The sequence below is a fragment of the Hypanus sabinus genome, chromosome 6 (assembly GCF_030144855.1).
Source record: "Hypanus sabinus isolate sHypSab1 chromosome 6, sHypSab1.hap1, whole genome shotgun sequence".
Classification (NCBI taxonomy): domain Eukaryota; kingdom Metazoa; phylum Chordata; class Chondrichthyes; order Myliobatiformes; family Dasyatidae; genus Hypanus; species Hypanus sabinus.
Genome location: NC_082711.1, coordinates 52,358,684 through 52,385,686, shown reverse-complemented (window position 1 = coordinate 52,385,686; position 27,003 = coordinate 52,358,684). Strand labels below are relative to the sequence as shown.

At 39.8% G+C, this 27,003-nt stretch overlaps 1 protein-coding gene across 7 annotated transcripts in view; it reads left to right on the top strand.

Moving 5' to 3' along the window:
- Positions 1-27,003, top strand: part of mllt10 (MLLT10 histone lysine methyltransferase DOT1L cofactor) — a 288,461-nt gene that overhangs the window by 16,352 nt on the left and 245,106 nt on the right. For all 7 annotated transcript variants that reach the window (XR_009512619.1, XM_059972114.1, XM_059972111.1 and 4 more), the window contains exon 4: positions 7,003-7,112. Coding sequence is in view for 6 of the 7 variants with exons in the window: in XM_059972114.1 (XP_059828097.1) it covers positions 7,003-7,112 (110 nt within the window). In the remaining variant the exon portion in view is untranslated. The remainder of the gene's footprint in view (positions 1-7,002; positions 7,113-27,003) is intronic.

Sequence of the window (27,003 nt, the reverse complement as noted above, 5' to 3'; positions counted from 1 at the left end):
TTGTGTTGTCATGTAATATTTTTACGCTACAGTTAATGAATTTTGCTACTGTATAGTTTAAAATCAAGCTTATACTTCCAAAACATTTCATGTTTTAAATTTGTTTTTGAGGTACCAACTGGCCTAGTTTTAATGTCTATGCTGTCTCATTTAATTGCTTTGAAAATTACAGCTGTTGACATTTAATTCTTAAATATAACTATAAAATTAATAGTTGTACTTGGATGATAATTTTGTGTGAATTTTACCTTTTGTTGGAAGACGTGCTTTTTACAGTGTTTTTAAAAAGAAAATAACTTTTCATACATTGTTCCAATATTAATATATTGTACCTGTTCAAGTACTTAAATAAAATTATGTATTAAATAGTTTGTTTTAAAAAATAACTTTCATTCTTGTTAAAAGTGAGTATATAGTAGCAAGAAAATGTGTGTGAACCCTTTGCAATTACTTGGTTTTACTGCATTAGTTACTCAAAAAGTATGGTCTGATTTAAGTCACAATAATAGACAAACACAATCTGTCTAGGCTAATAACACACTAACAATTGTAATCACACAAAGCAATCACAGTCTTGGTTCAAAAAAGTTGGTGAACCTCTGGGGTAATGCTTTCTTCAAAAGCTATTTAGAATCAGGTGTTCCAATCAATGAGATGAGATTGGAGGTGTGGGCTGTGGAGGTGCCCTATCCTGTTTCTTAAAAAAAACTAACAAAATTAGATTACTGACAGAGCTCTTCTCAAGAAAGATCTTTTTACGTGCACCTGCCTTGATCAAAACAACTTTCAGAGGACCATACAAGAAGAATTGTAGAGATGCATGAAGCTGGAAAAGGCTACAAAGGCATTTCTAAAGACCTGAGTGTTCATCAGTTCATAGTAGGAAAAGTTGTCTAAGGAAATTCAGTACTGTTACTACTCCCTTGGAGTGGGCGTCCTGCAAAGATCACACCAAGAGCACAACATGCAATGCTGAAGGAGGTGAAAAAAGAACCTAAGGGTAACTGCAAAAGACCTGCAGAAATCTCTAGAACTTGCTAAAGTCTCTGATGTTTCCAATATAATAAAAACACAAAACAAGAATGGTGTTCATGGAAGGAGACCACAGAGGAAACCACTGCTTTCCAAAGAAAACATTGCTGCATGGCTCAGGTATGCAAAAGACAACCTGGATGTTCCATGATTCTGGGACAATGTTCTGTGGACAGATGAGACAAAAGTTGAATTTTTTTTGGCAGAAATGCGCTTGTTATGCTTGGATGAAAAACCAACACCAAAACCTCATTCCAACTTTGAAGCTTGGTTGAAGGAGCAGCATGGTTTGGGGCTGCTTTGTTGCCTCAGGGCCTCGACAACTTGCAGTCGTTGAGGGAACAACAAATTCAAAATTGTATCAAGACATTTTAAAGGGGAATGTCGGGGAAAGCTTAATAGAAGTTGGATGATGCAACAGGAGAATGATCCAAAACACAAGAATATATTAACAACAGAGTGGTTTAACAATAAGAAAATTTGTGTTTTGGAATGATCAAGTCAGAGTCCAGACCTTAAAGCAATTGAGATGCTATGGCATGACTTGTGTCTGTTCATGCAAGCTACCTCAGAAATATTGATGAACTGGAACAGTTTTGTATGGAGGAATGGTCTAAAATTCCTCCTTGTTTTTGTGCGTCTGATCAGCAGCTGCAGGAAACGTTTAGTGGAGGTTATTGCTGCTAAAGGCTGTTCTACCAGTTATTAATTACAAGGGTTCACATACTTTTTCCAGCCTGGAGTGTGAATGATTAAACAATGTGTTTAATAAAGACATGAAAAGTACGATTGTTTGTGTGCTAATTGTTTAGGCAGATTGTATTTGTGTATTATTTGGGATATAATCAAGTAAATTTATAGAATTACATATTTAATGGAAGCACATCCGAACAAGCATTCCTATTGAATATTCAGTTCTGGTGTCTGTTTGAAAAGCCAGACACTCAAAATATACCTCTTCTGTTACAGCATTGAGGGATGCTCCATGAATATACAACTAACCAGAATTGTCTTGAACTATGCAGGGATACTTATTTAGCAATGTGCAGGAACATTCATCTATCGTCTTTCCCTATGTGGTTTCAAAGGGATAGAGAATGTCCCACATCCAGTGATTGATTTCATTAGTCACAAAGTAGCAGATGGAAGTTAAATTGTATACAGTCGGCCCTCCTTATCTGCGGATTCCGCATGCGCGAATTCAACCAACCGCAGGTCACAAAAACCCAGAAGTGCTCTTCCAGCTCTTGTTGTTCGAGCATCTATAAACTTTTGTTTTCTTGTCATTATTCCCTAAACAATGCAGAATAACAACCATTTTACATAGCATTTACATTGTATTAGGTATTATAAGTAATCTAGAGATGATTTAAAGTATACAATAGGATGTACGTGGGTTATCATGGATCAGGATCAATAAAACTGGAAGTTCTCTTACTAAGTAAGTCAGAACAGGTACATCCGGTATTATTTAGTGTCAGTTAGTCAAACGTTTGTCTTAGTATATAGTATATATTTTACCTTTCTATGCATATAAAACACTTAAGTTTTAACACTTATGTTTCAGCACCGGGCTTGGGAACAGAAGTTCTCAGGACTCGGGACAGATCACTCCCAAGTGCACTTTCCACCGCCCCGGGTTGATGTGAGGATCAAAAGCCCAATAATTAAACCACCGCGTTGCTTAGTAATAATTGTAGCTTTCATCGGGGCAGAGTCTTTCTCACTTTATCCTTTTAAATTGTTCTGATCGTTGACTGACGTAGCCTAATGCGTTTCCAATGATCGATGGCGTTTCACCTCTTTCCGATCGCTTTGTGATTGTGATTATTTTCGTGAACAGAAACACTGCGCATTCAGAGCTGTGGTGCCGGGTCCTAATGTCCACCACACCAAACTGAGACAGGTTAAATAAGGTCTGGGGTTCCGTTGGGTCCTAAAGTCCACCGGATTGAGACAGGTTGCATAAGGGACTTGAACATCCGCAAATTTTGGTATCTGTAAGGGGTCCTGGAACCAATCCCCCGCAGATAAGGAGGGCCGACTGTACAAGTTTTTATTTCCTGAAGACTGGTGCTCATTTTAGTTAATCCATAATTATGCTATCAAGGCATTCCAGAATCAAAGATAGAACGTAGGAGAATACAGCCCTTTAACCTACTCCAAAATCAATCTAAATAAAACCTAGAGTAGTACAGCATGAATGATCTCTAAAAATTCCATACACTTTTTTAGGTTTGGTTTTTACTCTCAATTGTTTTTACATTTCTGTTTGAACATTTGTTTTACCAGTGCCTTCCAGCTACAAACATGGTTTGTATCAGATGAAGGTACTTGTGTTATTTTGAAAGGTTGTATTTCTGGCTATTGAAAATCCTGTTATCGATTTTTCTAATGATCAGTCTTTGCTATCATGCCAAAAGCAAGTGAATGTCTCACCTCTGACTGAGTAATTCCTGTGTTCAACATTCTGATACCTACTGTTAATACCATAGAAACACAGAAAACCTACAGCACAATACAGGCCCTTCGGCCCACAATGCTGTGTCAAACGTGTACTTACTTTAGAAAATATCTACGGTTACACATAGCCCTCTATTTTACTAGGCTCCTTGTACCTAGCCAGGAATCTCTTAAAAAAGAAACTGCACTAATTGTATCTGCCTCCACCACCGTCACCTGCAGCCCATTCCATGCACTCACCACTCTGCATTTAAAACAACAGCAACAACTTGCCCCGACATCTCCTTTGTATCTACTTCCAAGCCCCTTAAAACTATGCCCTCTTGTTAGCTATTTCATCCCTGGGAAAAAGCTGACTATCCACATGATCAATCATCATCTTGTACACCTCTATCAGGTCACCTCTCAACCTCCATCGCTCCTAGGAGAAAAGGCCAAGTTCACTCAAACTATTCTCATAGGGCATGCTCCCCAATCCAGGCAACATCCTTGTAAATCTCCTCTACACCCTTTCTGTAGTTTCCACATCCTTCCTGTAGTGAGATGACCAGAACGGAGCACAGTCCTCCAAGTGGGTCTGACCAGGGTCCTATATAGCTGTAACATTACTTCTCGGCTCTTGAACTCAATCCCACGGTCGATGAAGGCTAATGCTCTGTATGTTTTCTTAACCGCAGAATCAATCTGCACAACAGCTTTGAGCATCCTGTGAACTCGGACCCCAAGATCCCTCTGATCTTCCACACTGCCAAGCTTCTTACCATTAATACATATTCTGCCATCATATTTGACCTACTGAAATGAACCACCTCACACTTATCTGGGTTGAACGCCATCTGCCACTTCTTAGCCTAGTTTTGCATCCTATCAATGTCCCACTGTAACCTCTGACAGCCCTCCACACTATTCACAACAACCCCAACCTTTGTGTCATCAGCAAATTTACTAACCCATCCTTCCACTTCCTCATCCAGGTCATTTATAAAAATCATATTTTAAAATTATTATTGCTTAAAATTGGAAAATTGTGTCTGAATGAAATGGATTGATTACTAACATGAGAAAGTCTGCAGATGCCGGAGATCCAAAACAATACACACAAAATTCTGGCGGAACTCTGCAGGCCAGGCAGCATCAGTGGAAAAGAGTAAATATTTAACATTTTGGTCGGAGACCCTTCTTCATGACTCAAGAAGAAAGACTTGAAGAACAGTCCTGAAGAAGCATCTTGACCCAAGATGTCAATTGTTTACTTTTCCATAGATGCTGCCTGGCCTGCTGAGTTCCTCCAGCATTTTGTGTGTATTGCTTTGTATTGACTACTAAGATGTTTGTAAATGCCAGAAATATATTGGATTTCTTTTCTTAAGGTAAAAGGCTATCAAAAAGCTTGATTTTTGTTTAGTCATTTGTTATTTATTACTAGTGAATGTGGATAATTCATGGTATTTGGCTATGTTCACAGATATGTTTTTCTGTAGTTTCTTTCTTTGTCTTATCTACATATTAATATTGAGCAATCTGTACACTTTTTGTTAATGTACTAGAGATATCAGATTAAGCCGTATGCTTTTCTTCATTCAAGTTTTTGTATTTGTCAGTAGGAGAAAGCTGGTGGTTGATTTTCATGTTTGATTCATAAAATCATCCTGTTTGCAAACTTAATTAGTATCATGATGTATTTGGCTTTTGATCGGTAGTGCACTGGGATGTCATAATTTTTCTCTCTTGGGCTCCATTTTGCTGTGTATAAATTTGTGCAGTACTTTTACACTCTCCATTCAGGTTGGTCACCTGTTCATTATACTCTGCGAATTTATTAGTCCACTGTGGCATTATAACTAAACTTGAATCCGGTCCCCTTTGACAACTGTGTGTCCACATTTACTGTAGTGCTTCATTAGGTAGCAATTCGTACTGGGGTCTTAAGTTGACATATTCCCGCTTTCAGTCACATGAAATTGAGGTATTTTAATGCACCATCTAGTAGACATAAGGTAAAATATCAGAATCAGGTTTTCTGTCATTGACTTATGAAATTTGTAGTTTTGTGAAGTGGTATAGTTCAGAGACATAAATTAAGAAAATAGTGCAAAAACAAAAGGAATGTGAGGTATTGTGCATGGGACATTCAGTAATTTAATAGCAGAAGGGAATAAGCTGTTACTAAATTGTTGAGAGTGTGGGACTTCAGGTTCCTGTGTATCATGCCTGATGGTAGTAACGAGAAGGGAGCATGTCCCAGATGGTGAAGGGGCTTAGTAAAGGATGCTTCCTTCTTGCACCATTCGATGGGAGGATTGTGCCCATGATGGAGCTGGCTGAGTCTATAACCTCTTGGTCTTGCTGACATAAGTGCCAGGTTGTTGCAATACCTGTCGATCTCACTTCTGTAAGGTTCTCTTTTGGATTTAACTCTGGCCTGCTCGTTGTTATGGTCTAGTTCCAGATTAGCCAGAACTAGACCATAACAACCAAGACAACTGGGTGAAATTGAGATGACTTCTTTATTACGTATTTTGCTTGAGTAGACTATAAGAAAATTAACAAGTTTAATAAATGCCAGTTAATGTAAATGCTGTAAGTTCTGTTTCTAATTGTGTTTATAAGTTTTTGGAGTCATATACATTTACTCTAGTTGTATAGGGAGAAATTTTGTAATGATCTTATGTACAAAGTACTTCATGTGTATTAAAATAATGGACCTGCATGTTCTATCAGATACCTAAAACTGTACTTGGGCTGATGTACTAAGTCTTGAATAAAAAAATAATTTGTTTTGGATATATTTCCTTCAGGTAATTTTCTTTTGATTTTTAATTAATTGGAAAGAAATTATATGGTTTCACTTTTAATTTAATTTGAATAACTAGCTACGATTTGATATTTCCAACTGTGCTAAATTAGCATTCAGAGATGATATGCTACTGGAGGGGCAGAAGTTCAAATAAGAATAAACCCTGCTATTATAGGTTACAAGAAAATATTCGTGCCGTGTGCATGTAATATAATCACTTAGAGGGAAGATTGTTAACTTAGATGTTTTCTTTTCCAAAAAAAATTCGATACTTAATGTTCCTTTAAGGATTGGGTCATTCTGTATTTATGCATAGTAGTTACGTTGCAGAGGGGGATGGTGTTAGAAATGTGAACCATCTGGATGATTGTTGGGAATGCTGAGCTGAGCTACAAGGTTCTTTGTTGGTCTTTCACCCATGTTTCCCACGTGTATCTGGTATAGTGCCAGTTAACAGCACAGTATGCCTAACTTTTAAACTATTAGTTTGCAAACCTCACAGGCCAAGGAACTGTTACATGCCAACCTTTCAAGTCAACATTATACTAGGATTTCCAAGATTAATATTTTTGGTTAACTTAATATGAATAATGCTTATTGCCAGTTCTAATTTAAGGAGTATTTTTATTGCATATTATATATTTTGATTTCAAATTTATAAGCTTTGTATCTTTCTGTAGTTTATAATGTTTTGTGTGGTTTATGTGCAGGTTGGGCCCATGTGGTTTGTGCACTTTATATTCCAGAGGTGCAGTTTGCAAATGTTACTACAATGGAACCCATTGTACTACAGTACGTTCCTCATGAACGCTTCAACAAGGTAACTAAACTATAAAAGCAAACCCAAAATTATGCTCATTTTTAGGTACTTTGTAGAGTGAGATTACTTACACTTCTCAGTTTTTTTCGGGCTTGATTTTTGAGTCTTCTTATGACTTGTTTCTATTTAGAATATTTCTTGGATTGGAGTAACATTTTGAAGAGTTGTTTCACTTCTATTCCACTCTGAGAACATAGTATTTTCATACCATTTTATGGCCCTCTATGGGACTGTGTTGCTTTCATTATAAACTTGATTCAATTAATCCAGTAAAACCTCTTCACCATTTGAAATTTCCATTGGAATTGGGGTTTTTGTGTTGGCAAGAAGTTCTTTCGTGGGTGGAAAAGCAGACTTAAAAGTACTAGATACAGCACATATTATTGCAAGGAAGAGTTCTGAAAGCAATGTGGATATTTTCTTTTGGATCAAAACTAATTTCTTGAAGGTTATCTATTCTAGAGTGTTTAAATTTTGCTTGCCATTGAGACCAAATTGATTTATTTTTCTAACATATCCTTTCTGACAAGTGTGTTGTTTAAAAAAAATCATTTGTCATTTTAGCTTCTTAAATGAGAACTGCTGTTGTGCTGTAACAGTATAAAATAGTACTAGTTAAGGTGGTATCTGGAAGTTCAGAGATGTTCACATCAATTTTTTTTTGCATTGGATCAAGAAGCATTAAATGTTTTTTTTAGTTTATTTCTCATTGCTGAAACCAGTGTCCCTTTCAGGGGTATATTTATCAGCATCCTCTGCTATTGTGTCTAAATATTTTCAACTGTATGCGTGTATAGATGGTACTTTTAAATCATTATCTGTTTATGGAGGGTATCAAAATCAAAAATCGTCCTGCCAACAATCGATTCATGTTTAAAGCATTTTATTGTCAGAGGGCAAAAAAAAAAGTGAATGGAATTGAATGTCATAGAACATTGGGCTGGTTGGTGGTTTATTGGCATCAGCACTGGACTTCAAAGCAGATAGTCCTGAGTTCAAACCCATTGGTGTCCCAACCTGGGCAGTAGCAGTATCTGTGTGGAAGAAAGGCCTGGCAATCTACTTCTGTATCTTTCATTAAAACGCTATGGTCCATGAGGTCACAAAGAGTTGGACTCGACTTAACGACTGAACAACAGCAACATGGACCATAGAACACGGCAGCCCAGTACAAGCTCTTTGGCAGATGTTGTATTGAACTTTTAACCGACTATAAGATCAATCTAGTCCTTTCCCCCTACATAGACCTATGTCATCCATGTACCTATCTTGAGAGTTTCTTAAATATTCCCAATATATCTGCCTCTGCTGCTCTGTGTGGGGGTGGAGTGGAAGAAACAAACTTGCTTCTGATGTCACCCTATAGTTTACTCCAGTCACCTTAAAGTTATGGCCCTTGGTATCAGCCATTTCCCCTCTGGGGAAAATGTCTCTGACTATCCACTAGATCTATGCCTCTTATCATCTTGTATGCCTCTATCAAGTTGCTTGTCATCCTTCTTTGATCCAAAAACAAAAGCCTAAACTCACTCAGCCTATCCTCATAAGATATACTTGTCTAATCCAGCCAGCAATCTGGTAAATCTTCTTTGCACACTCTTTAAAGCTTCTACATCCTTTTTCTACTGGGCTGATTGTTGTTGAGCACAATATTCCGAGTGTGGTCTAACCAGGGTTTTATAAACTGAATAATTGTTTCACAGCTCTTGGAACTCAATTCCCTGACTAATGATAACTAACACACCATATGTAGCCTTACCAACTCTTAGCATCTTGCATGGCAATATTAAGGGACCTATGTATGTGGACCCCAAAATCCATGCTGATACAAATCCTGCCATTAACCCTGTATTCTGCCTTAAAATTCAACCTTAAAAAATGAACACTTCAACACTTCTCTGAGTTGAACTCCATGTGCATCTTGTCAATGTCCTGTTGTAACCTATGACAACCTTCTATACTATCCACAACTGCCCCAAACTTAGTGCCATCTGCAAACTTACTAACGTAGCCTTCCACTTTCTTATCCAAGTAATTTATAAAAAATCAGAGTAGGGGTACAAGAACAGATTTCTCCAAAACACCGCTGGTTACCGACCTTCAGGCAGAACACACTCTATGTACAACCACCCTCTGCTTTCTATAGGCAGCCAATTCTGAATCCACACACCCATGCCTCCTGACTTTCTGAATGAGAATACCATAGGAAACTATATCAGACCCCTATATCAGATCCATATTCACCACATCCTTTGCTCTACCATCATCAATGTGATTTGTCTCATCTTCAAAGAATTCAGTCAGAATCGACCTACCCCTCACAAAACCGTGCTAATCAGAATCTTTTCCCAAATACTCTCAAATCCTGTCTCTTAAGAATACCCACGGTTGAGGTAAGACTTACTGGTCCATAATTCCCAGGGTTACCACTACTCCTTTCGCTTGAACAAAGGAACAATGTTTGTCCCCCTCCAGTGATCTGATACTATTGCTGTGGCCAGTGAGAATGCAAAGATTAGGGCAGTAATCTCTTCCTTGTTTCCTGTAGCAACCTGGGATTTATCCCATCTCATGACTTATATATCATAATGTTTTTCCAATGTTCCAGCACATCCTCTGACATATCAGCCTGTTCACATTGTCCTCACAAATGTCAAGGTCCCTATCACTGGCCAACACTGAAGCAAAGTATTCATTAAGGACTTTCCTTACCTCCTCTGACTCTGGGCATATTTCCTGTCATTTTCCTTATTGGTTCTACCCTCAATCTAGTCATCTTCCTGTTCTTCACATATGTATAGAGTGCCTTGGGGTTTTCTTTAATCCTACTTGCCAACTTCCATTGCGCTTGTCCATTTTTCAGCTCCTATCCAGTTATCCTTGTAACTCTCAAGCCTTGTCTGATCCTTGCTTCCTAAAATTTAAGTAATGTAGTGGTGTGCTACATGCAGCGCTAAAATTATGACATGGAGTCGGTAACTGCAGTCGAAGGAAAAAACTTTATTTGAAATCCTCAGCCTCACTTTTAAGCCTCCCTCAACCTGTCCCCTGTGGAGCAGAGGCTCCAAAGCTCTGTGCTGGCAAACCCCTGTAGGCTATCTAATTGTGAGCCGGTTCGGATGTGCCAGGAAATGGGTCGCCACAGTAAGCTTTTTTTCATCCTCTTGACTAAATGTTCCTCCTTTTGTTAATCATGGGTCCTTCACCTTGCCATCCTTTCCTTGTTTCAATGGGACAAACCTATTCAGAACCCCATGCAAGTTCTCCTTAAATAACGTCCACATTTCTGTTCTGCATTACCAATGACACCTGTTCCCAATTTATGATCTGAAGTTCGTACCTAATAATATAATTACCCTTCCCCCAATTAAATACTTTCCTATAGTCTCTGCTCCTAAACCTTTCTAAGGCTATGAGAAAGGTCAGATAGGTGTTGTCACTGTCTCTTGAATGCTCACCCACTGAGATTTGACACCTCACGGCTCACTGCCTAGTACTAGATCCAATACGACCTTTCCTATAGTCATCTTGTCTATATATTGTCAGGAATCATTTTGCCTTATCTAAATCTTTTGCACCAAGGAGATGCCAGTCTATCTTGGTGACAACAACCATGTTATTTTTGCAGCTTTTCAAAATCTCCCTCTCGATCTTTTCCTCAGCGTCTCAATTGTTACTGAGTGGTCTATAGAATACTCTCAATAGAGAGATCCAGCTTCTTATTTCTACGCACACTGACTCAATGGACAATCCCTCCATAATGTCCTCCAGTCTGCAGACGTGATCAGCAATGCCCGTCCCACACTTCTTTTTACTTCTCACCCTGTCCATTTAGAATCATCTAAACTCTGGAACATTCAGCATCCATTCCTGTTCTTATCACTCTAATAGACACAACATTGTAGTTCCAAGTACTGACCCAGACTCCTCACCCTTGTTCCTGATACTTGTGTTATACATCCCTTTTCATACCTATGTTGTTGGTACCAGTATGTACAAGTACTTCTGGTTGCTCATCCTTCCCCTTTCGAATGTTGTGAACCCTATCCGATATATCCCTGACCCTTGCACTTAGGAGACATCATACCATCCAAGTGTTTCTCTCATGTCCACAGGATTTCCTGTCTGTTCCCTTAATTTGAATCCCCTATCACTCCTGAAACCTCTGATTTATCAACGTATTTTTATTTTGCAGTGTTACTGCAAGATCCTTGTGATGTGTTCTTAAAGCATTGGTTTTCTTTGTTTAAGCAGAGCTTTATTTAAGAAATAAAATACAAATTACTTCCTGTTTCTCATGGTACGTTAGGAACCTTCTTATATTATAATTCTGCTTCTTGAAACCAAGTGGTATTTCTGCTTTAGATGTATTTTCTATAGGACTTAAAAAGGATAAGTTGGGTGAAATCAAAATATGTGAATCATAACTTTGAAAAGGTGTTTGGTTATTGTAAAACCTGTTCTGAAGTATAAACTGATTGAATCTACACATATAGATAAAGAGACTTAAAGAAATTTCCACGGAACTTGAATTTTGCTTGACTGTTGGGAGGGAAAGCCTCTTGCACTGTTTTATTAAAGCCCAATGTAGACGTAAAGATCAGCACTTCATGTTCTTTTTAGGCAAGTTGCCCCTGATAACTGAATAGAGAACCAGCCTTTTCTTTCTGCTTTCTGTTTTCCAAATTGGCCAATCTCATGTAATGTCAACTACTGTAATGTTAACCAGGTTTTCTTTTGACAGAGGCTGGCTTTTGTGATGGATATTTTTAGCATTTTCTTTTGTTTCAGATTTTGAGTTTTATTGCAAGCTATGGTAATTTTGAGCAGAGATTATTACTGATTATTGAATTAGCAACAATAATGGACTATTTTAAAAGGAAAAAGGAGTCCTGTTGCTTATTTACATGTATTACATTAATTGAAGTATAACGGAGATAGATGAAAATTAATAATCTTTTAGAAAAGAGGATTTAAAAATAATTTCTAAATAGTGTTGTATTTCATAACATAAATGTGAATGCAAAATTATAAGCATATTCTTGAAGGGAAAATCAACACCTTACTCTTAATGAGACTTTTGCTGCACTAACAATGATTCACATGAATATGTAAATGAAATTACTGTTAATAATGCCATTGCAAAATTTTTCACAGTTAAGTTATTACTAATATTATCACTGAATACTCAGCGTTTATGCACAAATGACAGAGGAAAAAATTATAACCGGAGTGAAGTTTCTGTCAACTGGCTGAACCATTTACTATCCAGATACTGATGCTTACACCAGATCTGTGAGGATTTTAAAATGGATCATGCTACATCATATGTTTTCTCAACAATCTAGCTGACACCAAACCAGAGTGAGATTTGTACGTTAAAAGATGTTACCGCTCTTGGATTATAAAAATTATTTGTAGTAAAATCATTTTGCATCTTTTTATTATAGGTGGGGTTTAAAGAATTGAGGACAGTGCTGCATGCTAACAATTTTTGTCATAAGTTTTCCATCCGTGGTCTAGGGAATCTCTGCCTTCCTCTTCTACGTATTTCCTTATTTTCTTCCATTCTTCTGAAGCTTAAAACTCATTGGTTTTATCACATTTATAGTTTGCTTGAAGGGTAATTAACATTTTCTCCCTTTGTATTCTCTGTAACTGAGGAATTGCTGGGCTGGCTAACTACTCTATAAATGATCATAAAAGTTATCATAAAAATGTTGATATGCTGTATTAGGGTTAATTTGCATTCTGCATTCTTAAAGTTCCACCATTAAATGGTAATTCATGTGTTCAACAAAAATATTAACATTTGGTATATATTTCAAACCATTGCTACATTGAAGTGCAGTTGGCATCATCTAAAATTCATGTGTAGGATTGTGGTGAAAAACTTGCACGTTGCTGTTAGCTGGCACTAAATGATGATGTATTTCTATAAATCAGACTTAGTAAGGTACACCTGCTTTTATTGTTCTTCTCAGTAATAGAGATTATATGTTGAGTAAGTGTTGATAGCATTGGGGTAATATATTAGCAGGAGCAGAAGACATAATTGGGGTGAATGGGTCATTTTCAGGTTGTCAAGCTGTAAGTAGAAGGATACCACAGGGATCTGTGGTCAGGACTCAGGTGTTTATGATCAGTATTCATGACTTGGGTATTGTAGCCAAATTCGATGAGACAAAAATAAGTAGAAAAATTAAGATAGGTTGCTGTGAGGGACAAAAAAAAGACCTGCAAAGGAGTGTGAATGAGTAAGTGAAAGGACAGGAATTTGGCAAATGTGAAAATGTGAAGTTATCCATTGCAGGAATAAGAATGAAAAAAAAAACAGAAAATTATTCAAATGGTTAGATACAACAATGTTGCTGTTCAGTGATCTGGGTGCCTTTCCACATAAAGCAAAGTTAAGAGCATCTACTATAATTAGGAAATCCTGTTGGTGGTAGTGGCATCCACATTGGACTTCGAGGCAAGTGGTCCTAGGTTCAAATTTGGCACGCTTTCCATCTGTGCACACTTGCATGCTTTCTGTCTGTGTTGGATTGAGCATCGAGCTAGTAACTTGACCTGATTCAAAACAGATAAATGCTAAAGAAACAGCAAGGTTGCTGCCTGATGTGCCACAAGGTGCTGAGAGGAACAGACTGTAGTTAGGAAATTCTGTAAGTGGACTTTTCCTTTGGCTTTTTTCACAAAAGGCAAGGATAACAGCAAAGGAAAGGCTTGCTACAACTGTAAATACCTATAGTGCTTCATGTAGTTTTGGCCTTCATATTTAAGGAGGGATTTATAAGACATAGGAGCAGAATTAGATGATATGAGTAGCTTGGATTGTACTCCTTGGAATTTAGAAAAATGAGGTATCATGCCAAAGCACAAGATTGAGAGAGGACTTCACTGGTAAATGTTGAGGGACAAATGACCATTTTTAAGGGGATTTGAAACCAGGAAGCCCAACTTTAATTACGGAGTTTCCTTTTTTAATATTATGCTGATGAAGAATTTCTTTGAAGGTGAGCAGAACAAACCACATTCTATGAAAAGAAAACAGCACTAATTTTTGGGTCATTGACCTTTAATCAGAATTTGAAAAAATAAGTAAACAAGCTAGAAAAGTCATGAACACGAGGTTCTGCAGATGCTGGAAATCTTGAGCTGTTGTTGAGTGAATGAAGTCTTCAAAGAAAATTACTGGTAGATACAAAGCAGTTTAATTATTTGACAAAGCAAGGTACAGCTTTCGGTCGAAAGATCTGCTGGCCCAACGTGGGGCTCGATATTTTATGTGCCTAACGTTAAAGGACAATTCCATATTTACAATGTACGGACGATACTTTCTTTTAAACTACACACAGCCTTCACATCTCCTCATTTGCATTCACAACACAGACATCCAAATGAATTTTAATCAGCATTGTCTGGTCTGGGATTCACTGCTTTTAGGAACCTATTGTTCAGGGCTGCACTCCAAATTAAATCCACGATACATAATCAGATGTGATGACTGGTAGCCAAAGTCAGTTGCTAAATGTATATGTCCTAAACCCAAAAATCACTCTAACAGAACAACATACGCAAAATCTGCAGGAACTTCAGTTTGTCAGGCAGCATCCATGGAGTGGAATAAACAGTCGATATTTTTTGAGCTGAGGAGCTTAATCAACAAAGTTTGCAATCATAGATACTTCATAAAGTCTGCAATATTTTGCCCTAGAATATGTCCTGTTGTGATCTCCCAGTGAGGAAGGAGAGGATCCAGTTGCAGGGAGAGGTAGAGGCCTAGGTTTTGGAGTTTATTAGTACTGGGGGTATGATGATGCTGAAGTCCAGGTACCATCTACAGAAGAAAAATCATTTTTAGAGCTAAGAAACAAATTCCCATTGAAGTTAGAGATGGAATTGGATACAGGTCAGCTCTGGCAAGGTTTGCAGGCCATTATTTCTTAAAAGTCAACACTTAATGTCTTGAATGGCTGTGATGCTTCACTCCCAGATGAGCTCAATGCCTTTTATGCACATTTTTAAAGGGAGACTAAAGTTACACCTATGCGAATCACCTCACATCTGGCAACCTTTTGATCTCAGGCTGACATCAGAACATCTTTCAAGAGGGTGAGCCTTGCAAGGCACTGGTCACCAATTTTTTTACGCCCAAGATCTCCTACCTCGACCTTAGTGAAAGGCAAGGTCTACCTGCTAAATCATTTAGAGAAAGAACAGCTCAGATTGTACTTTCAATTTGAGGCCTTTTATTTGGGCTAATTGTATTTGAATTACATGGAATGCTTTTGTCAAACTTTCAAATTAATTCAAACAAGAAAACACTAATATAGAGAGGCTTTGAGGAAAGAGAAGCAGAATAAAGGGTGTAAAGGTAGTAAGGTAGAAGGTCTAAAGTGTGTGTACTTCAATGCAAGAAGCATCTGGAACAAAGGTGATTGAACTGAGAACTTGGATACATACATGGAATTATGACGTAGTGGCCATTACAGAGACTTGGCTGGCACCAGGGCAGGAAAGGATTCTCAATATTCCTGGACTTCACTGCTTTAAAAGGGTTAGGGGGGGAAGGGGAAGGGGAGGAGGAGTGGCATTACTGGTCAGGGATCCTATTACAGCTACAGAAAAGGTGGGTAATGCAGCAGGATCCCCTTTTGAGTCAGTATCGGTGGAAGTCAGGAACAGGAAGGGAGCAGTTACTCTATTGGTGGTATTCTATAGGCTCCTGGTAGCAGCAGAGATACCGAGGAGTAGATTGGGAGGCAGATTTTGGAAAGGTGCAAAAATAACAGGGTTGTTATCATGGGTGACTTTAACTTCCCTAATATTGATTGGCACCTGATTAGTTCCAAGGGTTTGGATGGGGCAGAGTTTGTTAAGTGTGTCCAGGATGGATTCCTGTCACAGTATGTTGACAGGCGGACTAGGGGAATGCCATACTAGATCTAGTATTAGGTAACGAACCGGGTCAGGTTACAGATCTCTCAGTGGGTGAGCATCTCGGGGATAGTGACCACCGCTCCCTGGCCTTTAGCATTATCATGGAAAAGGATAGAATCAGAGAGGACAGGAAAATTTTTAATTGGGGAAGGGCAAATTATGAGGCTATACGGCTAGAACTTGCGGGTGTGAATTGGGATGATGTTTTTGCAGGGAAATGTACTATGGATATGTGGTCGTTGTTTAAGGATCTCTTGCAGGATGTTAGGGATAAATTTGTCCTGGTGAGGAAGATAAAGAATGGTAGGGTGAAGGAACCATGGGTGATAAGTGAAGTGAAAAATCTAGTCAGGTGGAAGAAGGCAGCATACATGAGGTTTAGGAAGCAAGGATCAGATGGGTCTATTGAGGAATATAGGGTAGCAAGAAAGGAGCTTAAGAAGGGGCTGAGAAGAGCCAAGAAGGGAGCATGAGAAGGCCTTGGTGAGTAGGGTAAAGGAAAACCCCAAGGCATTCTTCAGTTATGTGAAGAACAAAAGAATGGCAGGAGTGAAGGTAGGACTGATGAGAGATAAAAGTGGGAAGATGTGCCTGGAGGCTGTGGAAATGAACGAGGTCCTCAGTAAATAGTTCTCTTCGGTATTCACCACTGAGAGGGAACTTGATGACAGTGAGGACAATATGAGTGAGGTTGATGTTCTGAAGCATATTGGGATATTGATATTAAGGGAGAGGAGGTGTTGGAGTTGTTAAAATACATTAGGACGGGTAAGTACCCGGGGCCTGACAGAATATTCCCCAGGCTGCTCCAAGAGGCAAGGGAAGAGATTGCTGAACCTCTGGCTGGGATCTTTATGTCTTCATTGTCCAAGGGAATGGTACTGGAGGATTGGAGGGAGGCGAATGTTGTCCCCTTGTTCAAAAAAGGTAGTAAGGATAGTCCAAGTAATTATAGACCAGTGAGCCTTATGTCTGTGGTGGGAAAGCTGTTGGAAAAGATTCTTAGAGATAGGATCTATGGGCATTTAGAGAATCAAGGACAGTCAGTATGGCTTTGTGAAGGGCAGATCGTGCCTAACAAGCTTGATAGAGTTCTTTGAGGAGGTGACCAGGCATATAGGTGAGGGTAGTGCAGTGGATGTGATCTACATGGATTTTAGTAAGGCATTTGACAAGGTTCCACATGGTAGGCTTATTCAGAAAGTCAGAAGGCATGGGATCCAGGGAAGTTTGGCCAGGTGGATTCAGAATTGGCTTGCCCGCAGAAGGCAGAGGGTCGTGGTGGGGTGAGTACATTCAGATTGGAGGGTTGTGACAAGTGACGTCCCACACGGATCTGTTCTGGGCTCTACTTTTTGTGATTTTTATTAACGACCTGGATGTGGGGGTAGAAGGTTGGGTTGGCAAGTTTGCAGACAACACAAAGGTTGTTGGTGTTGTAGATAGCGTAGAGGATTGTTGAAGATTGCAGAGGGACATTGATAGGATGCAGAAGTGGCAGATGGAGTTCAACCTGGAGCAGTGTGGGGTGGTACACTTTGGAAGGACAAACTCCAAGGCAGAGTACAAAGTAAATGGCAGGATACTTGGTAGTGTGGAGGAGCAGAGGGATCTGGGGGTACATGTCCACAGATCCCTGAAAGTTGCCTCACAGGTAGATAGGGTATTTAAGAAAGCTTATGGGGTGTTAGCTTTCATAAGTCGAGGGATAGAGTTTAAGAGTCTCGATGTAATGATGCAGCTCTATAAAACTCTGGTTAGGCCACATTTGGAGTACTGTGTCCAGTTCTGGTGGCCTCACTATAGTAAGGATGTGGAAGCATTGGAAAGGGTACAGAGGGGATTTACCAGGATGCTGCCTGGTTTAGAGAACATGGATTATGATCAGAGATTAAGGGAACTAGGGCTTACTCTTTGGAGAGGAGGAGAATGAGAGGAGACATGATACAGGTGTACAAGGTATTAAGAGGAATAGACAGAATGGACAGCCAGCACCACTGGCTCAGTACAAGAGCACTTCCCCAGGGCAGTACAAGAGGACATGGCTTTAAGGTAAGGGGAGAGAAGTTCAAGGGGGATATTAGAGGAAAGTTTTTTACTTAGAGAATGGTTGGTGCGTTGAATGCACTACCTGAGTCAGTGGTGGACACACTAGTGAAGTTTTAGAGACTGTTAGATAGGTATATGTAGGAATTTAAGGTGGGGGGGTTATATGGGAGGCAGGGTTTGAGGGTTGGCACAACATTGTGGGCTGAAGGGCCTGTAATATGCTGTACTATTCTGTGTAACTAGCATATCAAACAGGCCATAGCTGTCTTTCTTTAAGAATATTACAATACTTAACACCCTTAATTCTAAGTTTCATTATTTAATTTTACTTTAACACGAAAAATAAATGAATGACTGTTGCACTCACTGTGATGACTGGGGCTGAATACTTTCTGCTGGTTCCCTGAAATTTGGCTCATAATTACAGCCAGCCAGTCTGAGATAGTCTGTCAGTAAGACAACTCCTGTACTTAGATTTAATAATTTTCATCTGTGAAAATGCAGTTTCACACAGATAAGTTGACCCGAAGTAGGCTCTGACTTTTAGTGCACATGTGGTGAGATGAGGAAACTTCTCCCTGCTGACAAGTCCCCAAAAGTCACCGTCCCTTGATCTTGCTTTAATCTCAATGTCATTTTGCAAATCTGTTACTTCCACTTCAATATCACTTGGCGCACCAAATACTTGCTGGAATTTGGCTGCTATCTGTTCTATATTGATCAGCAGAAATGGTTTGAAATAAATGCAGCAATATCTTTCATGACGACGTAGTAATTGCCACCAGTTTATGAATGGGGATGTCATGTTCACGGACATAGTTTTAAATTCATTGTAAATATCCTCGCCTCTCGTTCTGTCCTTTAATTGTAAAAGAGTGAGTTAATTTTAAAAGAGTCCTCCATTGTAAAATCCTGGAAAGCCATTCTGACAAATGCAACAAGCTGAGCTTTTTGCATTACATTCAGGGATTCATCGAACTGTAGTGAAAAATATTCACAGAGTGACAAGTCCTTTAACACTTGTCAATCCATGTCCTCTGACAGTGACTCTACCCTCCTTGTCACTGTTGCAGGGCCAAGTGGTATATTATCTATTGTGGTTGTGATGTCGTTTTTGGTTTTAAAGTCATTAAAAACAGTGTCTGCGGTAATGGTCATTGCTTCATTGAATAAATCGCCATCTGTAAAAGGCTTCTTGTGTTTAGTCAAAAGGTGACTTCCATGAAATGATGCTTCAATAGCAGCCTTATTTTGAGCAGCATGTTTTGTGAAAAATGATTGCTGGGCCTTCAACCCCGATTTCAGCTCCTCAACTTTCCTGACACGAATTGCGCTCTTTGGGGGGTGGGGGTGGTAGGTCTCTTTAATATTCTGGTGGTTGGTGTTGTGGTGCTGCTCCAGATTCCCATTTTTGGTCAGTGCTTGTGTTTGGTGGTACAACATACATACACACTTGTCTTTCACCAAGGTAAATAGAAATTCCTCTTCCCATTCTGGATGGAATTTGTACATTATCGCCTTCTTTCGCGGAGCCTCCACCATGCTAGCTAGCTACCTTGCAGGATATCACCAGCGAGTGCCGTATATTGATGCTTGCGTCAGTCTGTACTCTTATCTAATCTAACTGGTCACTTTGATGCAGCACAAGTTGCGCTGAAACCGCGGTGCTTGGTGGGGGAGCTATACACACATGCACACTGGGCAGAAAGAATGGAACTAAAACCCCACAATCCGGAAACAATCTCTCTTTACAAACAGCTTTCAGTCGCTGGAATATTGCTATATTACCATTATCCTAATTAGTGCTCACATTACAACAATATTTATGTATTTGTTTCATTTTCTTTCGGGATCTACTGGGAAAGTCTCAAAGATCAACAGGTTGGCGACCACTAGTGTACCTGGTAGGGCACTGAAAACCTGGGCCAACCAACTTGAGAGATTATTTAAGGACATTTTTTATCTCTCACTGCTGCAGTTGGAAGTTCCCACCTGCTATAAAAGTGTGTCAATCATACCAGTACCCAAGAGGAGGAGGGTGGGTTGTCTCAGTGACGTTCGTAGTTGCATTCACATCTATTGTGATGAAGTGCTTTGAGAGATTGGTTAGGGCCAGCATCAACTCCTGCCTGAGCAACTCCTGGACCAACTGTGATTTCCCTACCACCACAATAGGTCTACAGTGGATTCAAATCAATGGCTCTCCAATTGGCCTTAGGACTTTAAGAGATAGCAGCAGAATTAGGCCATTCAGCCTGTAGAGTCTGCTCTGCCATTCTGCTGATTTATTATCCCTCCCAAACCCATTCTCCTGGCTTTGGCGGCATGACTATTCAAGAAACTACCAACCTGCACTTGAAATATACTCAATAACTTAGCGTCCACAGCTGTCCATGGCAGTGAAATACACAGATTCATCACCTTCTGGCTAAAGAAATTCTTCCTCATCTCTGTTTTGAATGGACACCCCATTTTCTGAGACTTGGCCCTCTAGTTCTAGTTCTTTGCCCTCTCACCCACTATAGTAAACATCCTTTCCACACCCATTTTATCTGTTACACTTCCAATTCATCCTACTGACTGCAATTTCATTCTATCATCTGCCTGTCTTTCCTCACAGTATCAAAATCCTAACACCAGTACAGTTTAAAACCTTTATATTTGCTGGTCACAGAGCTGTTATTGACAAAATCTCAGATGATGTATCAATCTGTTTGAATCTATATGAAACCTTGGTTAAACCATGCTTACATAACGTCTAATTCTGTTACTGTATTAACAAAGGGATACAGAACATAGAACAGTACAACTCAGTAGTTGCCCTCCAGCCTACAATGCTGTGCTAACTTTATAACCTACTCCAAAATCGTTATAACCCATCCCTTCCACATAGCCATCCATTTTTTAAATCATATGTTGTGCCTATCTAAGAGTCCTTTAAGTACCTTTAATTTATCTGCCTCTACTACCAGCTCTGGCAGTGAATTCCATGCACCCACAGCTCTGTTTATATAAAAAAGGCAAACCACCCCTGACATCTGCCCGAAATTTTCTTCCCCCTCATATTAGCCATTTCCACCCTAGGAAAAAGTGCATGGCTGTCCACTCGCTCTATGCCTCTTATGCATCTATGTCAAATCACCTCTTGTATTTCCCTTTAAAGAGGAAAAATCCTAGTGAGATCAGCCTATCTTCTGAAAACATGCTCTCCCATCCTGGGTTTCTGGTAAATCTCCTCTTCATGTCCTTCCCATGACGACGGTACCAGAACTGAATACAGTACTCGAAGTGTCAAACTAGAGTTTTATAGAGCTGCAGGATCACCTTGCGGTTCTTGAACTCAATCTTCCAACTAATGAAGGCCAACACACTATATGGCTTCTTAACCATTCTATAAAAACCATTCTACTTGCACTTCTAATTTGAGGGATCTGTTGAGATGGACCCCAAGATCCCTTTGTTATTCTACGCTGCTAAGAATCTTGCCATTAACCCCATGCTTTGTCTTCAAGATTGATCTTCTAAAGTGAATCACTTCATACTTTTTCAGATTGAGCTTCATCTGCCACTTCTCAGCCAGCTCTACATCCTTTCACTGTCCTGTTGTAAGGCACTGAAAAGGGTGAAGAAAAGATTACAACTATGATACCAGATATAAAGAGAGTACATAAAGAAAGGATTTCTTGGAAAAAGGAAGACAGATTGGTATCTAAAATGAGATCACAGATGCAGTGAGAGTGTTTCTTCTTGCGAAGCAAATGCATAATCAATACAAGGTGGCCTCCAAGAAATCCAGTAGTAAATGGGAAGCAGTTGTGAAATGTTCAGCTTGTTATCACAGTGAAGAGTTAAGGTGATTATGAATTTAAAGAGAGCAAAACCAAACATATGAGCAGACAGGAATACAGCATAATGCTGATAGACTTGTATCAAGAAAGTACTTTTATGCTGTAAAATTACTTTATATTTAAACACATGATTCACATCAATATTGCATTAGTGTTCTGTGTTCCCACTTATAGATTGAAACTGTGCTTCTGATTCATATTCAGTTTTCAGAAATCAAAAAAAAAGGCAGCAAATACTGCAAACTGCCCAAGAGGAGGAGGGTGAGCTGCTCCAAATATCATTGGTGGCACTCACATCTACTGCGATGAAGTTCGTTGCGAGGTTGGCCATGGCTAGAATTAATTCCTGCTTGAGCAAGGATTTGGGCGAGCTGAAATTTGCCTACTGCCACAACAGGTCCACAGCAGACACAACTTCACTGGCTCTCCATTTAGTCATAATCTACCTGGGCAACAGCAATACCTATGTTAGCTTGGTGTTAACCCTTCATCCCCTCACTTCTAAATCTGGGCCTTTGCATCTCCCTCTGCAACTGGATCCTTGACCTCGTCATCAGAAAACCATAGTCAGTGTGGATTATGAATCAACACCGGCATACCTCAAAGATGTGTGCTTAGCCCACTGCTGTACCCCAACCTCTTAGGGGATCCTGGGGACCCTGGGCTGAACATATTGATGCAATCACAAGAAAGGCACAACAGCAACTATACTTCATTAAGAGTTTAAGGAGATTAGATATGTCACCAAAGACTTGCAAATTTCTACAATTGTTCTGTGGTGAACATTTAACTGGTTACAACCCTGCCTGGAGGCTCCAGTGGTCATAAGAGGCTTCAGAGGGTTGTAGATTCAGCCAGCTCCATTGTGGAGACTAGCTTTCCCACCATTGAGAACATCTTCATAAGTCCAAGAAGGTGACATTTATCATTCAGGATTTATCATTCACCATTTAGGACATCTCTCTTCTCGTTATTACCATCAGGGAGGAGGTACAGATGCCTGAAGATACACATTGAAAGTTTTAGAAACAGCTTGTTTTTACTCCTTGCCATCAGATTTCTTAACAGTGCAAGAACCCACTAATATTTCCTCATATTCCTCTTGCCCAATTAATTTTATATCCTATTGTAAGTGGATAGTAACATTGTCTTGCACTGCGCTGCTGCTACAGATCAATAAATTTTATGATATATATAACATGTTAATAAACCTGATTTTCATTCTAATACTTAAATAAAAAGAACAATGCTGGAAATGCTCATTAGTGGAAAGAGAAAAGAGTTAATCCTTCATATCTGACAAAGGGCCTTCATCTTAAAAGTTGATTCTCTTGATATAGAGAAAGTAATTGATCTGCAGATTTTGGTAATTAGCTCTATATTCATATTTACCTAGAAGATATTTAGAAATATGTTGTATGAAATATGGTACAGCAATGTAGTAGCAAATGAGAAGGTTGGACCACTGATTTTAAGTGATATGTTGAAACTCCACTGTAGAGGCTTGGAAATTTAAGTTCAATTAAGTACACCATTTTACATACAGAGCTCTAATCATGGCCCTAAAACAGGATTGTTACAAAAAACCATCTACCGTAAATTCCGGACTATAAGCCGCTACTTTTTTCCCACGCTTTGAACACTGTGGCCTATACTACGGTGCGGCTAATGCATGTTTTTTTTCATGCTGCCAAAAACATTTTGCCTCGTAACAGTAGACCAATAAAATTGATGAGTAGTTCACAGAGGTCCAATGAAATTGTACAATAAATCAAGCGCACTTTCACAATTAAATTATTGTAAATCAGTCATTTGTACTCACCCTCATCAACATGGAAAACACTCGAAGAAAAGCATATGATGCAGCTTTTAAAGGCGATCAATCTGGGGGTTGAAGAAGGAAATCGAGCTGCTGTACATAATCTTGGCATAAATGAATCGATGGTGAGACGGTGGAGACACCAGCTTGAAGAACTGAGTCAATGCAAAAAGACGACAAAAGCTTTCAGAGGTAATCATAGCAGATGGCCCGAACTTGAAAGCTTTCTTGAAGACTGGGTTAACACACAGAGAGCAGGCGGCCGCGGTGTTTCCACCGTGCAGATCAGACTGAAGGCTAAAGCAATCGCCACCAAAATGAAAATCGAAGATTTTAGAGGTGGGCCATCGTGGTGTTTTAGATTTATGAGACGAAAAGGCCTGTCCGTCAGGGTACGCACGACTCTGTGTCAGCAGCTCCCTCCCAACCACGAGGAAAATCTTGCTAACTTCCGCACATTCACTCAAACAGATAGCGGAGAATTCCATCGGGCCAGATGATATCATAAATATGGATGAAGTACCTTTGACGTTTGACCTGCCTCTCACTCGGACTGTTAATAAAAAAGGTGACTGGTCCATCACATTGAAAACAAGTGGCCATGAGAGAACGCATTTTACTTGTGTTCTGAGCTGCACAGCATCTGGACTAAAGCTTCCACTGATGGTGATTTTTAAGCGGCTGACAATGAAAGTTCAGTGAAAGCTGCCATCAAGAGTACAAACTCAATTCCAGCTGTGATTCCTGGGGGCACCACGAAGTATTTGCAGCCACTGGACATCAGCGTGAACCGGGCATTTAAAGTGGCGCTGTGCGTTGAGTGGGAGGCTTGGATGACGAGCGGCGAGAAATCCTTTACCAAAACAGGACGCATGCGAAGAGCATCTTTAACTCAAGTCTGCCAGTGGATCCGTGTCACAACATCCACCATCACCAACGGGTTTCGAAAGGCTGGACTGCTGCGTGATGAAGAGGACCGCGTGCGCTCAAGTGAGAGCGACATCGAAGAGACTGAAGTGAGTGACGAGATCCTGAGGTTCAATTTGGACACTGAAGGACTTTGATGGTTTTAGTGCGGAGGAGGAAGATGAAGAAGGCGATCAATAACTTTTCCTGGTAGGCTGCAGTATATATATATTTTTTTACCAGTCGTTAGGAGATATTGGAATGTTGTTCGTGCACTGTTCAGTAAAAAAGTATACGCAATGTAATTTGTTTGTTACCGATACGTATGTATATTTAAAAGTAGCTGTGTTACAGGCACTGTTCGAAAAAAAGCATTTGCAATATGTATTTGTTTATGTTACCATACAGATTTAATTAAAAGTTAAAAAATCCTCACGTGTAATATCTTTCTGTGTAAATATCTCATATTACAACGTGGGACACCTGCGGCTTAAAATCCGGTGCGGCCTGTACAAGTACAAAATTGATTTTCTTTCTAACATTGGAGCGTGCGGCTTTTAATCAGGTGCGCTCTGTAGTCCGGAATCTACGGTAGTTAAATAATGTTGTTGAAAGAAATCTGCTTCCACTGTCCATGTCTGGTGATTACGTACTTTGTAATTGCCCTTCAAAGTGGCTTGGCAAGCCAGTCATTTGTATTAATACCACAACATTGAACCAGAAAAATGAAACACGGCAATAACTGATGCATTGGATTCAGATATGGCAAAATTGATCTTGCAACCTCATAATGTCTGGATTAGGAAAGCTGACCCACAGATTAGATAAACAGCAGTCTGATGTAGTTAAGTACAGAGCAGGTACTTAAAATACTTTAAAGTATTGGGGTCTTCAGTTTCAACCCTGAATATATCCACTGCAACAGCACCTGAGGTTGAAAGGTATAGAAGAAGTTGACCTTTGAATGTTGGAATTGGTTTATTGTTGCCTCATGTACTGAGGTATACTGTTCATACAGATCAATTCATTACACACTGCATTGAGGCACTACATGGTAATGCAATATCAAGATACAGAGTAAAGTTTAATAGCTACAGAGGAAGTGCAGTGCAGGTAAACATTTGGGTGCATGGTCATAACGAAGTAGATTAAGGGGTCAAGTGTTCATTTTATTTTCCTGAGAGCCATTCCACAGTAGGGTCGGAGCTTCTTGAGCACATTGTTATGTGCTTTTGGGCTTTTGTATCTTCTATCGAAGGTCACAGGCAGAGCAATGGCCAGAGCAAGCTGTTATGCATCCAGATAGGATGTTTTCTTTAGCCTCCTGAGGAATAGAGGTGTTGATGAGCTTCTCACCATCAAGTTGTGGTTGGACCAGGACAGGCTATTGGTGATGTTCACTCCTAGAAACTCAAAGCTCTCAATCAGCACAGTTAATGTAGCATATGGAGTATATGCACTGTCCTCTTCCTGAAGTAAATGTTTTGCTGACAGATAAAGGCTGCTGTAATTTATTTCAATTTAGTGATATGGTGTAGAACAGGTCCCTCTGGCCAAATGAGCTTCGCTCCCCAGCAACTTTTTTTTAAGGATATATTCTTCGTAGCCCTATGCTCATCTATGGTTCATCTACACAATAAATACATCTACATTATTGTTTACTGAATACAGTTCTTTTTAACATTGGCACCCCACAAGGCTACAGAGAAGTCCTCCTTTTTCAAAGAAATGGTCTTCTCTTACCCACCCCTCCACCGATGCTGCCCTCAACCGCATTTCTTCCATTTCATGCATGTCTTCTTCTATCCCATCTTCCCGCCACCCTACCAAGAATAGGATTCCTCTTGTCCTCGCCTGCCACCCCACCAGCCTTCTCGTCTAGCACAGAATTCTCCAGAACTTGCACCATCTCCAACGGGATCCCACCACCAAGCACATCTTACTCCCCCCCCCCCCCCACTTTCAACTTTACAGGTAATGCTGCCACCCCCCCCCCCCCCCCCAAATCACCAGTCCCCATACCCTTTTTGCCTGCCCATTGCCTCTCTCTGGTGCTCCTCCCCCCCTTTCTTTCTTCCATGTCCTTCTATCACCACCTATCAGCCTCCCCCCTTCTCCAGCACTATATTTCCTTCACCAATCAACTTCCCAACTATTTACTTCATCTCTCTCCTTTGCAGTTTCATACATCATCTTGTGTTTTCCTCTCTCCCCTCCCCCACCTTTTAAATCTACTCCTCATCTTTTTTCCCCCAGTTCTGCCAAAGGGTCTGAGCCCGAAACGCTGACTGTACTTTTTTCTATAAATGCTGCCTGGCCTGCT